Here is a 16,102-nt window from a genome sequence, read left to right as displayed (position 1 = left end):
GGAGCTTTGTGGCGCTGACAGCCCCGCTCAGTTCAGTGTCACGTCCCGGCTCATGCGTGTTGCGGGCACCAGAGACTTTTCTCACAGTGCCCGCCGCACTTCGCGGGAGCTTTGTGGCGCTGGTACCGCGGCGTCACTTCCGGCACCCTCAGGGCCGCCCGGGCTGGCGGGACCTCCCGGCACCAGGCAGGGCCCGCGGCCCCCGGTCCCCCGGCATGGCCGTGTTCGACACCCCGCAGGCGGCGTTCGGGGCGCTGCGCCCCGTCTGCGTGCAGCTGACGCGGGTGCAGACGGTGGAGAACGTGCGGCAGCTGCAGGCGCACCTGGCCGGGGTGAGCGGCGCGGCCCTGCAGGAGCTGCAGGAGTACGTGCTGTTCCCGCTGCGCTTCGCCCTGCGGCTGCCGGGGCCCAAGCAGGAGCGGCTGGTGCAGAGCCTGGTGCAGTGCATCTCCTCCGTGCTTGCGGCGACGTGCGTGAAGAAGCAGGAGCTGCTGCAGGAGCTCTTCTCTGAGCTGTGTACTTGCCTCGCTCCCCCTCCCAGCTCGGGCAAAGCCGCCCCGCTGTCCGAGGAGCTGAAGCTGGCTGTGATCCAGGCACTCCACACCCTGATGCATTCGGCTTATGGGGATGTTATCTTGTCTCTGTACCAACCTTCCACCCTTCCGCTCTTAGGATTCGCTGTGTCTTTGCTTCTGACACTTGCAGAGCAAGAAAAAGCAAAGCAAATCAAGATCTCTGCTTTGGAGTGCTTGCAGGTCCTGGTTCTGCAGTGTGACTGCCGAGAGCACCGACACCTGGATGAAGACGAGTCACAGCAATGTGGGGATTTGTTTGCTTCTTTTCTGCCTGGGATTTCTATTGCACTGTCTCGAGTTATTGCTGGAGACGTCAAACAAGGTCACAAAACCACCGTTTCTGCCATCAGACTCTTTTATCTGATTGTTGGCTTGGTCATGGCTGACAAACAGCTAGCCAGAATCCCAAAGAGTAAGGAAAAGCTGTCAGTGGAACACAGCAGAATATCAGAGCTAATGATCCACAGAGGACCTGACTGGACTAAAAGTACTGCTGAAAAACTCTCTCTTCTCTTGCATAAAGTGGTTGAATCTTCTTCAATTCACCCCCACTGGAAGGTGAGACTGGAGCTGGTGGAGCTGGTCCACCACTTACTGAGGAACTGCAGTCAGTCACTTGTGGACTCATTCAGTCACCTCTTAAAGGCCTTGGTTGGGCTGGTTAATGATGAAAACAGTGAAGTCCGGAGCAGGTGTAACACAGTTCTGCAAGAGATCTCAGAGCAGAGGATTGTGGCACAGAACAGGGCTCTTGCTGATGTCCTCTCTGAGAACCTCCATTCCCTTGCCACAGCTCTTCCCCGCCTGATGAACTCTCAGGATGACATGGGCAAGGTTTCCACGCTGAGCTTATTGCTTGGCTACCTGAAGCTGCTGGGCCCCAAGATTAACATTGTCCTCAACTCCATGTCCCACCTGCAGCGCCTGTCCAAGGCACTGGTGCAGGTTCTGGAGCTGGATGTGACGGATGTGAAGATCGTGGAGGCTCGGCGCTCTGGGCCACCAGGCCCCTTGCAGCAGGGTGTGCAGAAGGGCAGGTGCCAGAAGAAGTACTTCCGCTTCTTCACGGAGGAGAAGGTTTTCCAGCTCCTTCAGCAAGTGTGTCGTGTTCTTGGCTACTACGGGAACCTCTACTTGCTTGTGGATCACTTCATGGGGCTGTACAGCGAGTCCAGCCTGTACCGAAAGCAGGCAGCCATGATCCTCAACGAGCTGGTCACAGGAGCTGCCGGAGTGGGAGTGGATTTCCTGCAGGAGAGGGAAGTTCCACTGAATGTGGATGATCTCAAAGGGTCCATAACGTCCATTCTGGATGAGTACATGGACCAGGTGAACTGGTATTTGGTCACTAGCAATGACACAGAAGAAAGCAGCCCTGAGCAGTCAGTGCAGCACTTGGGACTCGCTGCCCATGCGGGAGGGACATCCAGCAGCGTTCTCCTCTTGTCTCCAGAGCCCCCAGTCACAACCCGCACCATAAACAGCAACATCTGGCAGATCTGCATCCAGCTGGAGGGCGTTGGCTGCTTTGCTGCTGTCCTCGGGAAGGAGTTCCGGCTGCTGCTGCTGTCAGCTCTCTACCCTGTGCTGGAAAAGGCTGGTGACAGGACTCTGCTCATCAGTGAGACAGCACTGGGGACACTGGCAGACATATGTGAGGCCTGTGCTTACGACTCAGTGCAGTGTTTGATTAATGAGAATTCTGACTATCTGGTGAATGGGATTTCCCTGAATTTGCGCCACCTGGCATATCAGGCACGTGCGTCCCAGGTCCTGGACACGATGCTGAGGCATTCAGATGCCAGCTTGCTGCCACTGGTAGAAGATGTAATCCAAGATGTCCTGTCTGCACTAGATCAGTCTTACAATAGCCAGGCTTCCACCTTCCTCAGGGTCCTCCAGTCAGTCATGACTGCTCTAGGTACCAAAACAATGTTTACTTTGTGCAATTCAGCTTTGCTGTCACTAAGGGTACTTGTCGTGGACTTTTCCACTTGCCATGGGAGGTTCCAGGTAGCCAAGGTGTTGCAGTGTGATGGCCACTGTGCTTTGCTTGCTGGGCCAGCACTCAAACAAAAATCACTCTTATCTTTCCCTCTCCAGTTTGCCTGGCCTGCAGCCTTTCACAGGGACATGGCCTTTAGTTGCTGGGGGAGAAAGGATTCACTGCTCCCATGAACATTCCATAGAAGCACATGACATGTATTCCTTTTTAACATTCCCATACTATCAAGGAGGTGACTGGGATGTGACTGCAGGTGCCTGAATCAGGTGCAATCCCATGAGGTGTGAGAACCATTTCATCTCTCATGGAATCCATGGCACCTTGCTGACTGGCAGGAGGGGATCGTGGTTGCTCAGTGACATGTCAGTTCCTTTTTTGCAGTGCAGTGGTTTGGAATGCCCAGCGCTGAGGAACACCAGCAAAGGCAGACTGACAAGGGGCACAGCAGGGCTCTGTCCCAGGGGCAGCAGGAGGTGACAATGACAAGTCAAGAAGTGGAACGATTCTTCCTTGACTATGTCAGCCAGAAGCAGATCGCAGAGGGTGATCTTCCTGACCTGGAGGAGGAGGAGGCAGGTCAGTGCTGTGCATGGCTGGAGAGGAGCATGGTCAGCTTGCAGAGAGACTGTGACCTCTGAGGTGTCCTTTTGTCACATGGGGACCTTGGGACCAGGCTGACAGTCTCAGGTCTTTGGGCTGACCTTGGTTCATGTAAAGTGCTGTAGGGTGTTCACACTTTGTTCTGTTTGGGTGGGGGAGCCAAATGTTTGGAGATCAAGGCTTCTCTAGCTCAGAGACACAAGCACAGTATGTTTTTTCTTACCTCGTAACAGTTCATTTGAGTTCAGGACCTGAAGTTTTCCCTTTCCAGGATCTTATGCGTTTTCCTTGTGTTCCCTTGGGAATCTCTGTACTGTTTTCTCCTGGCTAATGATGCCACTGCTCTCTTCTCACTTGGCCTCGGTAGGCACTGCAGACATTCATATAGGGAACTTTTTAGTCTTCACTGGGCTGTGCTGCAATCCTGACCTTTAAATACTTCATCTTTAAATACCCAGGCTTTTCATTTTTAATAAAAATCAATGGGAAATAAGTCCATGGTGAGAAGAGACTGCAAATGTCAGACCAGCTGCATTGTCCAGTAAAGAAAGCGAACATTCCCTAGCCCCACACTCTTAACTGAACCTGACACTAACTCACAGAACTCATAGGCTTAGTTATATCTAAGCACATTAAAAAATGCCAAAGGCCTTACTTAGGAATTTGCAGAGTGGTTGTGGGTGGGCGCTGTGATCTCCCAGAGCTTCCAAGTAATTTTCATGGTTCACTAATGGTTTTGTCTTCCAGATGATGCTCCCCTTGCTGAGCCAGAGCCCAACACTGACACAGAAGGAGAGGCTCCAATGCCAAGCCATGCTCAGCTGGCCAGAGATGTGATGGAGAGGTGCATTCACTTGCTGTCTGACGGGAGCCTCCGAGTGCGGCTGAAGGTCGGTAATCGCCGGCTCTGAGGGGACAGATGGTGCCCATGAAGGGGCTGGTAGCTCGTCAGCGTGTGTGCCATGCACGTTGGGCTCCCTGCCATCCCCAGGTTTGTGCTGCCATATGCTCGAGCAGGACAGATCCTCCAAACCTGGCAAGAGAAAGGGAGATAGTTTTTTGGGAGCGCTCTGGATTAGGAGCGGCAGCCAGGTGGAACAGAATCTTAAGGGTGGCTTTGTATTGGGCACTTTCCATTGATACTTATGACAGTTAAGTCTTGTGCTTTGTCCTTTGGTGAAGGAAACAGAAGCATCTTTCTCCCATCTGTGCTTCCCATCCCCCTTCCTCAGGCTGCAGTGCACAGGCTGATGAATGTTTTTGAAGTAGCTGGGGTGATGATAAGCAGGGCTAAAAGCCTGACTTTTTTCTAATTATGAAAACCCTTTGAAGGTGGCCTCCTTTTAAAGTGCAAAGTGAGGCAGAAAAATGAGGCGTAACCCAGATTCTCATCCCAGCAGTCCCAGCTCTGCCAGGTGATCCTGCTGCCACAGCCGCAGTGGAATCCAAGTGTGCAGCTCAACCTGTGCAGGAATCCTACCCTGCTCCCAGCCCAACTCTGTACCCACCACAGGTTGTGTCACTGCAGTGCTTGTCCCTTTCTAAACAGGTCTGAACTCCAAGCACTGTTCACTTGTCCCTGTTCCTGCTGCGGTAAAACCGCACCCTTTGCTGTTCAACCCCTCCTCCCGGCTTCCTGAGGTGATGCTGGGATCCACCTGAATGCCTGGCACTGCAGCACTCAAGTCTGCTCCCTCCCTTCTTGCCTAGGTCCTGGACGTGCTGGAGCTCTGTGTAACCGTGCTGCATCCTCATGGAAACCATCTGCTTCCCATGGCTCACCGTGTCTGGCCAGCTCTCGTCACCCGGCTGATTAACGACGACCCTCTGGCAGTGCTCAGAGCCTTCAAGGTATGGCAGTGACTGCCAGCAGCCTTTCCAGCTGGGGCTTGGGCAGGAAGTGGTTCAGGCAGTGCTGCAGCTCAGGAGAGAGCACCAAGCTCTTGCAGTAATGTTTAAATGTGGTTTGGAGCATGGGGTCACCATGCTCTGCTGTGGGTGGGTTTGTACCACTCTCACTGCAGCTTGTCCACAGGTAAAGCCTTGATGCTGTTCCTTAGATTGCTGTACAAAAACTAATTAACTCTTGAAAAGTCCAAGTCATCATGCACCCAGCTTCAGTTTTGCTGTATGAATTCCCCACCATGTGTCTTGCTGCTCAAATTCCAGGACAAGAAGTGTCATATCAGTGTAAATCAAACACAAGATAACCAGCATCTCAGTCTTGCACACTGGGACCATGAGCTCAGTGAAGTTCCAAAAGAGGGATCAGTGTTATGGCCACATGGATGCTCCTTTGTTTTTAATATGCATTTAGGGCCATTCTCTGCCCAAATTGAGTTTGATCTTGGGCATACACCAGAAGTGCTGCGTGCTCTTTTCCATGGCTACTTGGCCTTTCTGCTTGCTGATGTGCTTGGAAAGATGGGTTGTCTGCACCACGAAAGAGATTTAAGGATATAATGATATTTAATGGCATTTTCAATCAGAGACTTCTCCGCTAATTCTGAGTAAGACTGCACAGCTGCTCTTACCTTTACTGTGCTAATGAGGGAAGGGCAGCCCAGGGGGTCAGCCAGGTGACACTGCAGAGCAGGGTGCAGCTCGCTCAGCCTCTCAAACATTCACCTTCTGCTCATTATGGGGAAACTGGGGCAGGTATGGTCACAATGCTCTTGCCTGCAAAAACAGTGTTCCAGGGGGAGAATGTCTGAATCCCTCAGGCTGGTGTGGATCACTGAGCTCCTCCCAGGACAGTGTGTCCACTGTCCCCTGTAACTGATGTCTCTCTCTTAGGTGCTGTGTACCCTGGCTCAAACATGTGGGGACTTCCTGAGGCAGAGATTCTCCAAAGATGTCCTGCCCAAGCTGACCAGTTCCCTGCTCAGCCAGGCCCCAGTGAGTGCCCGAGCTGGGCCTGTGTACAGCCACACACTGGCCTTCAAACTGCAGCTGGCTGTGCTGCAGGGCCTGGGCTCTCTCTGTGAGAAGCTGGACATGGGTGAGTACCAGGGGAAGCACAGGTTGTGTGGATCTCTGCCAGACTTTACTCTTTCAACTTGCTGCTTCTCCTCCTGCTGCCCACAGAATTGATTTCCTGGTCTTTTCCAGCCTAAATCTGTTGTCTGTGGGAGCTCTGTAAAGAGGTGCTGGGCCCTCTTTTCTCCCCAGGAGACAAATGGGAGAGAAGGTTCCCATATGCAAAATCTGACTGCTCATCCCACTTGTGAATAAGGAGAGAGTACAGAATGGAGGCCCTGCATTGCTGTAGGGCCTGTTGGGCTACACTTTGTTCTTACTGAACAAACTGAAGCCCAGGTAAGACTTCTGGCTAGCTTGCCTGGTTCCATTGTGGGCTTATCTCTGAGTGACCCTTTAAATCCAGTACATCACACTCTTCTATTGAATGAAACTGAAATTCTCCCCAAGTGAAATTTCTGGAATTGACATAGATGAGGGAGAAGGTTTGCTGGCTAGTTGCTCTTTTCCTCTCAGTGCCCTTGATTGCTTTCCTGGCTTTGCAGCAAGATGCTTAAAAGGCAAGGTCAGAAGAGCTCCGGGTCAGACAGCTCAAAGGCTCTGAAGCCTCTGCTGCCAATTTGGAACTGATTCCATTAGGCAGCAGCTGCTGAGGAGGTCACCTCCTACCCTTCTTTCCTGTTCCATTTCTGCAGGCGAGAGTGACCTGAATAAAGTGGCAGATGCCTGCCTGATTTACCTCAGTGCCAAGCAACCTGTGAAACTGCAAGAAGCTGCCCAGAGGTAATGTCTCTTAAATGCAGGTGTGTTGGGTGTACAAATAGTGGGCGACAGAGGAAGCATGGTGATCCCATTCCTTTTGTATCTTTCCTGTTCCACCTTCCAGCACATTTAAGTCATGTACAGCAGGGCCTCTCAGAGAAGCTTTCTGTGGTGAAGTATCATTTACTCCCCAAAGTGAGTTAGAGAGGTGAGTTGACAGCTTGCACAGACACTAGAGGTGACCTTGCAGTGCATTTGGGGACAGAGGGCAAGATGTACTACTTGCTTTTCCTAATCAAATGCTTGAGGCTCTTGGCCCGCTGGTGGCATCAAACTGCAGAGGGAAGACAGCTATGGAAGAGGATGTGCCAGGCATTCCCTTGTCTTTTATCACTTAATACCTTCTGCAGGCTGGGGGATTTACTTCTGTTATCCTTCCATTTTCCCTGGGCTCCAACCCAGGCCCTGCCAGGTAGACCAGAGTTTGTTTGGGAAGCTGTCAGTCTTGGCACCAGTGTTGCTCTGAGAGGGCTGGGTGAGTCTAAAAGAGTAAAGACAGTTTAGGTGAACACACTCCAGCTCTAGGAAGTGTTGACAGACATACTTTACTGCTTGGTGTACAAAATCCTGCTCAGCATGTTCTGCTGCCAGGATAAGAAATCACTATTGTCATATGTTGTCACCTGGAACCAAGGCTGGAGATTTCAGGAGACAAAACGAGTCCAGATACAGAACACAGGACATAAATCAGAAAGCCCCTCTGTCGAAGGATGGGGGTGAAAGGCACCCCCCCACTCCCTTCCTGTGTGGCCAGCCCTGCCCTCCCCCGAGGGGAAGGGAAACCAGCAGGTTCCGCTGCGGTTTCGAATTTCCAGGGCAGGCTGCTGGAAAGGGAAGCAAAGGGAAGTGCAGCCCATCCATTCCCTTTCACAAAGCACACGCTCCCGGGGGTGCAGGGTGTGAAGGGCTTTGTGTGGCTGGGCAGCAGTTCAGAGCCAGCGCTCTCTGGAGCTGGAGCATTCCTTTGTTTGTATCTCTGCGCGGGTGGGAGCAGGTTTATTTTTACCTTGGAGGCTTTCACGGCAGCACAGCAGGCTTCGGCAGCATTTGTTCTGCAGAGGGGCTCTATGCTGTGGGAGTGCATCCCCTTAATGCAATAATGCCTCAGTCTGTGCAAGGAATGCTGGATGAAAAGCAGAACACCAGGATTTGTCTAGATATTTGGAATCTGAAGCTTTTAAATCATTAGCCAAGCAGCTTGAGAAGCTGTGCAATTTCCCCCCAGCAGCAGGGATAGGGGAATATGAAATGAGCACTGTTGGAAGCTGTATGGTGAAGTGAGCTCACTTGTTGGAGCAAAAGGGCAGTAAAGTTCAGAGCAAGGAACATTTTTCTCCTGTATGTTATATTTTAAGGGGAAAATGCCATTTCTTTTGCTCCTCCCCCATGCTTTTGATGCACCATACATCACATGTGCCAGCAAACCAAGCTGCTCATAGAAGCCCTGTCTCCTGTTTAACTCCATTGACCAGACACATGTATGCACTGAGGTATGCATCGTGCCTGGCCTGACACTACAGACATGGAAGCATTTGGAGGTTTCTTTTGGGTTTATTTTTTTCAGTTATTCCTGTACAATCCCTGGTCTTGGAACCTGGATTTATCAGAGTTTATCATATCACTCTTATATCCCTTCCATTTCTATTCTCCAGCTGTTGAGCCACCACATTCCTGTAAGTTCTGGCTCTTCTTGCTCTCCATGTGCGTGAAAGCAATCCTGCAAACTGACACAGGCTGTCACACATAAGGCCCTTTCCATCTAAGCAAGGACAGTGTTATCAGCCTGATACATGAGAAATTCTGCATTTTAAATGCTTCTAAAAACAGATAGACCAGAACTAATCTTAGCCCCAGCCTGAGCGCCAGCATACGTCACATAACTCAGCTTTATCACTGCAGAAATCATATGAGGTAAAAGGATGTTTGGAATCAGCTTGCCATGGTGATTTATACTAACTGGCCTTTGCTCAGCTCTTAGGATTCTTATTCAACTGATGGGTTGTGACCTGTCAAGAGCAAGGTCAGAACTTCCAAAACCAGCTGTAGCTCCAAAAATCATACACTGACTACATGAGGATTCTGTAGTCATACAAAGGGCTGAGCAGGAGTTTTTGGCCAAGGTGTTTGAGCCACACAAAAAAGGAAAAAGGGAGTTTGGCTATCATCCAGGGATGTTATCATGCCCCAAGGAGTCTGCTTAATCCCATTTATGGGACCCTGTAGCTTTATTAGATGAAGCAGTGGGAGTAGTGATTTTTGTAACTGCAGCTCCGTGCAATACTCAACAGGCAAAAATAGATGCTGAGAAAAAAAGAACTCCAGCACATCTGAGGAAGAGAAAATGGGACAATAGCAATAGGCTTTACTGGAAGATGACTGCTTGGAGTATTCTGGGAGAGTATTATCCAAAGCTTTTTAAAAAACCAAACAACAAACAAAAACCAAATGCAACATCACCAAAGGGTAAATCTACTGAATAAGAGTTTGGAAATACCAAGGAGCACTAGAAAAGTCTTTGCCATCATTGAGGATGAGCCTGTGCAAGGGTGAGGAAGTGCCCAGAAAGACTTGGGCAAGGTGGGGGTGTGTGGGGCCCCACCACTGGGAATAAGGCCAGGGGAGATGGTGGAAACAGAAAGTCACAATATGTAAATCTGAGCTTCTTGCCAATTTATGAAGTTGCATCATCCCTGACAAGCTTTTCACTTCAGGGAAATAACCTTGAAGGAAAAGAGATTAGGAAATTGTCACTGGCTCCTGTCAAAACTGACAAGCAGTTTTCCATTCTTTCAGTTTGAAGTGACTGTTTTGAAATTTACACTTAATTCCTACTAAATGTTTGCAGCCCATGACCTTTCAGTCAGCAGTCTGGATAGGAAGGATTTTTTTATTTTTTTTTTTCTGTGAGATCCAAAATAACTTTCCCATCTTTCCAAAGCCTGTGGTGGGCTGTGTCCAGTTTAACATTCAGCAGGGATGGAAAGCCAGGAAGCCTTGTCCTTCTGCCAGTCTGTTCACTGTGCCATGGCTTTGCTTGGAGCTTGGGAAAAGACAAGGCAACACAATAGCCGAATTGCTTTGTGCTAGTAGAACAAGTTTAACACACTTGGGACAAATGTGATCTATTTTGGGACCCTTTTTGTTACCAAGGTTGATTATGCAGCTTACCTCTTCTGGTTTGCTTGTATGGTTTGTTGGATATTCATTGTCAGCTGTCACTCCCAGGCTGGATTGAAGCACGCCAGAACAGCCACCTGCTCAAGGCAAAATTCAATAAACTGATATTTAAGAAAAAAAAAAAAAAAAAAAGGAAAAGGCAACAACAGAAAACAAACTTGGATTAACCCCAGGATTCTTTGCTATGGAAACAGGTTGCTTAGAAACTACCCCAGAGTTAGTTTGAAAATGTAAAAGTCAAGTTGTTCTTTAAGCTGCAGAGCACTCCAGGCTATCAGGGATAATCACAGCCTCGAGCCATTATGGGCACCAGAGGCAGTGAGTTCTCCAGGGTCTGAATAATCTCTGAGGGTCGTTCTCCCTGGAGCAACTGATTGGGAAGAGGTTGGAGAGCAGAGTGTCTGTGCTGTGAGTGTAAGAGCTACAGCTGTGTGTGTGCTGGGGATCAGCAGCCTGCTGCACAATATTCCCCATTTCCACGTTCCCTTCACAGCAATTCCTTGTCCTTGCCTGCTCCCATCCCAGCCATAAGGAGCGAGGATTATCTCTGCAGCTGCCCAGCAGCAGCAGCAGCAGCCCATTGAAAACTGGGTGGAACCACTGGGAGCTGGTGTTTGCTGGCACACAGAGCCGTGTGCTCCCACTGTCACAGCCAAGCTGAGGGCAGGGCAGTGTCTGGAGAGCTGGAGCCAGGATGGCAGCAGCGACAGCTCCGTACCCTGGCCCTGCCTGCCCCTCACTTGGGTTGGCACTGAGTGGGCCAGTCCTCCCCTTCCAGTCAGCAGAGCTGCAGGAACAAAGCCATGGGAATGAGGAGTCCTTTGAGCTCACCTGCATCTGGCCAATCCACAGAAAAAAGGCCTTGTTGCTGAGGCAGTTGTTGCCAAGCCCAGCTATCACCATAGAGCACATTCCCACCGGTTTCTCTGGAGCAGGCAGATAGGCACCTTTGGGAGGGGACACTGCCAACAGCTTCAGTGGTGGCATCTCCCCTCTTGCTGTTGAGAGACCTGCATTGAGGGACAGGCAGAGAGGCAAAAGCAACAACTTTGGCTGTGCATGAGTAAGGAGTCACATCCACAGGGTTATTGTGAAGAGGAGAGGGAGCTCTCTCCTACCTTCATCTCATTTCTGTGCTCTTTCACGTTACCCATGGCACCGCACTCCCTTTCAGAGGAGAGCTTCTCAAAGGGATTTCTCCCTGCTTTACATTGGAAGCAACCTCACTTTAGGGATGAAAGCTCTTCCAGGAGAAATTTGGACAGCAATCAGATCTGGATTTTGTGTGGCTTTTGTAGCAAGTGATCTTTACTTTTAGAGAGGGAGCTCAGTCCTGTGCTTCTTGGGGGAGCAGAGACAGACCTACTTGATTTCTCTTCCCATTATCTGACCTGGCAGCTGTTCTCCTCATAGCTCCATGATTTCACTGAAAACTAGAGACCTGAAGACACATAGCTGGGCTTTACTAGGATCTTGGAAAACTGAACCATAGGTGTGGTGAGTGCTGAGTGCCTTTGGTGCTCACAGAGCACTCAGCACCATTCAGGAAGAGGCCTTGCAAATTCCAGTCTAATTTTGTTCATGGCACAGCCGGAGTTTAATACCAGTTAAATCCAGTACACCTTCTGTGCCTTAAACCCTGACACAGACCTAGCTAAGCCCAAAGGTTGCTGCAGGGAGAACTGGCAGGAGGGGGTGGGTAAGTGTAGGTCACACAAATCAGCATTTGCTCTTTCACTCCTTGAGCTTCCTCCTCTTCAGCAGCAGCTGTGTCCCTGCAGCTCACAGCTGGAGCCCTGTGTGAAGGGCATGCTGGAAAGGCAAATCCCATCTTACTGAGGTATGGAAATGCAAAGTGAAAACCATCAGCACAGCAGTAAATCTGCAGAGGAAGTTGTGGTTCCTCTTTTCCTTCATTCTGTGTTAATAAGGGGTGTGTTTGGTTTTGGTTTAAAATCCTGCTTTGTGAAAGGTGCTGTGCAGAATGACAAAAATTTGGAGGCAGCTAATAAGGACTTGGGATGGTGGGAGATCTCACTTGAGGAAAAAGCCCTCAAATACAGCATTGAGCTTCCCTTGGGACCCAGCCTGGGTAGCTGAACCCAAATGGGGGACAAAGCCCTCTTGGGTTTGCCACCTCTGAAAAGGCAGAGAAGCCCAGATGGGTTAACTCTCTCTCCCCAAAAACCAGAGAGGGTGGTGAACAGCACAGGCAACTTCTCCCAAGATCTGTGCAGGATCTGAAAGATCCCAAATATGCACAGTGTATGCAGTCACCCACATCCCCAGCATGTGGATCAGGCAGGTTTATGCTTGTGCTAGCATCAGCTCACACAGTGCCAGCACCAAGCCCAGGTCAGTTCTGCACCAGCTGCTTGTTTGATACCTGTAAGTGATTGTGTGGTATCATAAATATTTCTCTCCCACGTGCCAGTAGCTGTGAGACACAGAGCTGCTTTCTTAGGCACAGGGCCACTGCACCACCCTCTGTAAAGAGGCAAATTTGTGCAGCTGCCAGAAGTTGCCAACAGCACCAGAGCTTTCCTTAGCTCTTAGTAACCCTGCTGGGTGCCAACCAAAAGGCCTTGTCCTTACTCTTCTTTCCCCTCTTCCTACTGTTTTCCAAAGTGTTTTCCTGCACTTGATGCACGTGGACCCTGACAGCACCTGGCTGCTCCTGAGTGAGGTGTGCTGCCCCGAGGGGTTCGAGCCCCCCCACGCCAGCCTGCAGCCGGTGAAGCTCAGCGGGATGGGGCGGCCACGGAACGAGCTCACGGACAACGTGCTGCTTCTGCTCCAGAGACTGCAGCAGCAGGAGGGCACAGGTCCCAGGACCAGCACACAGGAGGCATCTCCTTCCTGACAGATGTACGCAGCAGCTGGGATGGGAAAGAGGAACCACCAGGATAGGGCTCACCTGAGATAACACCCTCACTGTGGACCCAAATGGTTCAGGGGAAAAGGAAGGGCTGCCCAGTCTGAGGCACTGGATGAGACATCCTCCCTGTGGCAGAAGGTTTATTTCTTGAAGCATTGTTTGAAGATGAGGTGGGGACATGACCCTGACTCCTCCTGACTTGTGCCTCGCCAGAACCATACGCAAAGAAAATGGCACATCTATTCCAAATTCTTCAATACGAAGAGTGAGTCATCTGCCAGAACTTCCTAATCCTTGATCCTTAGGGGAGTACCCTTTTAGCACCCCCCACACCTCTGATCTCTTCACAGCTGTGATGATAACTCCCATTCTCAGCTGGATAGTGACTGACAACTCAAAGCAAAAGCTTTTTCTGGCCTTTACCCTTCCCAGGAAGAGAATCTTGTTTGGGTGCACTATAAACCTGTTCACTTTAAAAGCAGTTAATCTCAGAAGTTGAAGTGCATTTCCAATAAATTCCTCACCTATGTTACTGGCAAGAACAATGTGTCCTCTCAGAAGCTCCAGGGCTGCTCCTCACAGCTGCAGTTTGCTGAGACCAGATGGAGGCGGCCAAACGTGCTCTGTTCTCTGTCTCACTCTCTGTGAGGTTCTGTAGAGAATCAGCCCTGATTTATACCTGGGAGTGATTTACAGCATCTCCCATGCCCAGATCACAGTTCTCAGGCTATTTCTAATCATCACCCCAAGATGAGGCACCTGCCTGTGCCCCAGAACAGCCTCTGTGTCTGTCTGTGGTCGGGCAGTGCCAGCAGTGCCAGGGCTGTGAGCACCCCAGCAGTGCCATGGTTTGTCAAAGGAGGTGCAAGGTGGTACAGTGGGCAGAGGATGACTCGTCTTTGGGGTCAGCTTACTCCCTCTGCTGAGAGGCTTCTCCCCTGGTCTCCAGCTCCCACATCCCCAGGCTCTTGCTGCAGAGATTGTCCACAGGCACTGCTTTGCTCAGCTGCTCCCAGATCCCTCAGCTTCCCCAGAGCAGCTCCTGGCAGCAGGCTGCCTCCTGACACTCGGGGAAGATCTATGCAAGTGAAGCAAAAGGGCAGATTCTTGACTAAATTTGGAAGCAAGCTCAGAAATACAAAAACCAAAGTAATAAATAGATTGTTACATGGAACAGGCTTTGTGTATCACTGTTGGGATCCTAGGTGAACATCCAAAACAAGTCTCTGCTGGTGGGCCCAAGGGCACTGTCTCTGCTGCCACATCCCTCAGCTGAAGTTGCTTCCCCTTCTCTCCCCGATTTAATTCAGGCTTTCCTCCTGTTTGCTTCTCCAGGGAAAACACAAGTCAGTGGCTTTTTATCCAGCAGGACAGGGCTGCAGGTCAGCTTTACTCTTTTTTAATATCTGTTCAATGCTTAACGCTGGTTGGGTTCTATACAAAGGAGCCTTCAGAGCCGCTCTGACAGGGCAGGCAGGGAGGTGAAATACTGTCTTTGGTTTCCAAGCGCCCTTGGGGCTGGTGCAGTTTTCCAGGTTGTTGTAGCACTTGACAAAACTCATCCATTAGGTGCAGATGCTGCATCCAGCCTCGCTCTGCTCAGCTGTGCTATGGTGGGGACTCCAAGGACCCAGCCTGCCCATGCCAAGGCTCACTATCCTGCAGGACAGGCGTGTGACTGAAGGGCAGCATTGGCCCATCAGTGCCCAGGAGCCAGCCACATCACCCAGCCAGGGCTCTGGCACAGCTGACACCCCCACCCAGAGCCTGTGATTCACTGTGCAGTCTAGAGATTCTCCCCACAGCCTCAGCCCCAGCCAGAGGTGGGTGCTGGTGGCAGAGAGGCTGTCCTGCCTGTCACAGTCAGCTCCTCTCAGCTTCGTTATCGCCCTTGCTTTATTGGAGGCTGAGTAAATTGCTTTTGTCTGAGGCAGGATAATAGCTGGGAGAGGGACTGCATGGAAATGGCATTTTCATGAGGCAGGTTCCTCCCCAGCAGTGACTTGCATATTAAGCTCAGCCCCTTCACAAGCCATGGGCTTTCCCCACCAGAATGCTCATCCACCAAGCAGCCCTCAACACTGGGGTGGAGACCCCCAACTGCCCCCGCTCCAGCCACCCTCTTTGGGATCAGAGAGCCAAGAAAGCCATGTCCAGCTGTCTCTTCCATGCACAAACCCAGCCAGGACCCTGGGGGACTGCCACACCCAGGGCTGGGGGCACAGTCCCATGCACAGCCCCTGGCACCAAGCACTGCTGAGCCATGCACACGGGTCCAGCAGGGTCCTCTCCTCGATTCCTGCTCCCAAAATTTCCTATAAACAGCAAAATTAATCTTTTCCAATAAAATCTGTTATTGTTAAAGCTCACTTCCAGGTTTTACAAATCATTATGCTGCACAGCAATTTGTTTACTCCCTGTTTGAGGTGATTTGCAGCCTCCTGCCCTCCCTTAGTGTGTCCCTGGGTCTTCCTTTTCCTCTGCTGTGTCCTGTGTTTTGCTGCACTGGTGACCAATGCATCCCAATCTCTCTTCTTCCCCCAGTAATCCCATTCCCTGGCTGGGAGAATTTGAGCATAGCCCCAGCCCCACAGCTCTGCCAGGGATCGCTACAGCACAGCCACCATTGCTGCTTTTCGCAAAGTGGAATTTTGCACCAGCAGTGTCTCCTTGCCCTGTAGTTCCTGAATGTTTTTCTCCTGTGTCCTTTGCTCCCCAAGAGCACAGCTCTCCAGGTGGCAGAGGTGATCGTGGCTCCAGAGACACCAGCCATCTCTGCCTGTTCCTGCCCCAGCACAGGCTGACATGTCTGGTGACAGAAAGCCACCAGCTCTTTCTCCTTCTCATCAGCCCAGCAAGGGGTGAGCCTGATGAGCATGATGGAGGTCCAGGAAGTAACAAGCTAACTGCAAAGTAGCTGAAGGACTCCAGGCAGCTGGGCTAGGCTGGGCATTGCCAGTGCTCGGAGTTGCTCTCCCACTGGAGAGGCAGAGCCAGGCCCCAGGGGCAGCCAGCACCCTGCTTTGGGGACCCTCACCTCCCACCAGGCTGGAAATCTGGTCTGGA

At 51.0% G+C, this 16,102-nt stretch overlaps 1 protein-coding gene across 2 annotated transcripts; it reads left to right on the top strand.

Annotated features, from left to right (window-relative positions):
• Positions 1-5: 5 nt before the first annotated feature.
• Positions 6-15,405, top strand: TTI1 (TELO2 interacting protein 1). 2 transcript variants are annotated; one of them, XM_015647463.3, is made up of 7 exons: positions 6-2,496; positions 2,962-3,156; positions 3,928-4,070; positions 4,891-5,031; positions 5,977-6,181; positions 6,855-6,942; positions 12,787-15,405. In XM_015647463.3, exons 1-7 carry the CDS (start codon positions 216-218, stop codon positions 13,019-13,021), a joined length of 3,288 nt encoding a protein of 1,095 aa, XP_015502949.2. In that variant the 5' UTR covers positions 6-215; the 3' UTR covers positions 13,022-15,405. The 2 variants fall into 2 exon arrangements, with proteins under 2 accessions (XP_015502949.2, XP_033375001.1); XM_033519110.1 differs by lacking the exon at positions 6,855-6,942 and having other exon boundaries at positions 12-2,496; positions 12,787-12,920.
• Positions 15,406-16,102: the final 697 nt, after the last annotated feature.

This window comes from Parus major, chromosome 20, assembly GCF_001522545.3.
Source record: "Parus major isolate Abel chromosome 20, Parus_major1.1, whole genome shotgun sequence".
Classification (NCBI taxonomy): Eukaryota; Metazoa; Chordata; class Aves; order Passeriformes; family Paridae; genus Parus; species Parus major.
Note: the sequence above shows the minus strand (reverse complement) of the source record. Positions and strands in the feature narration are given on the sequence as shown.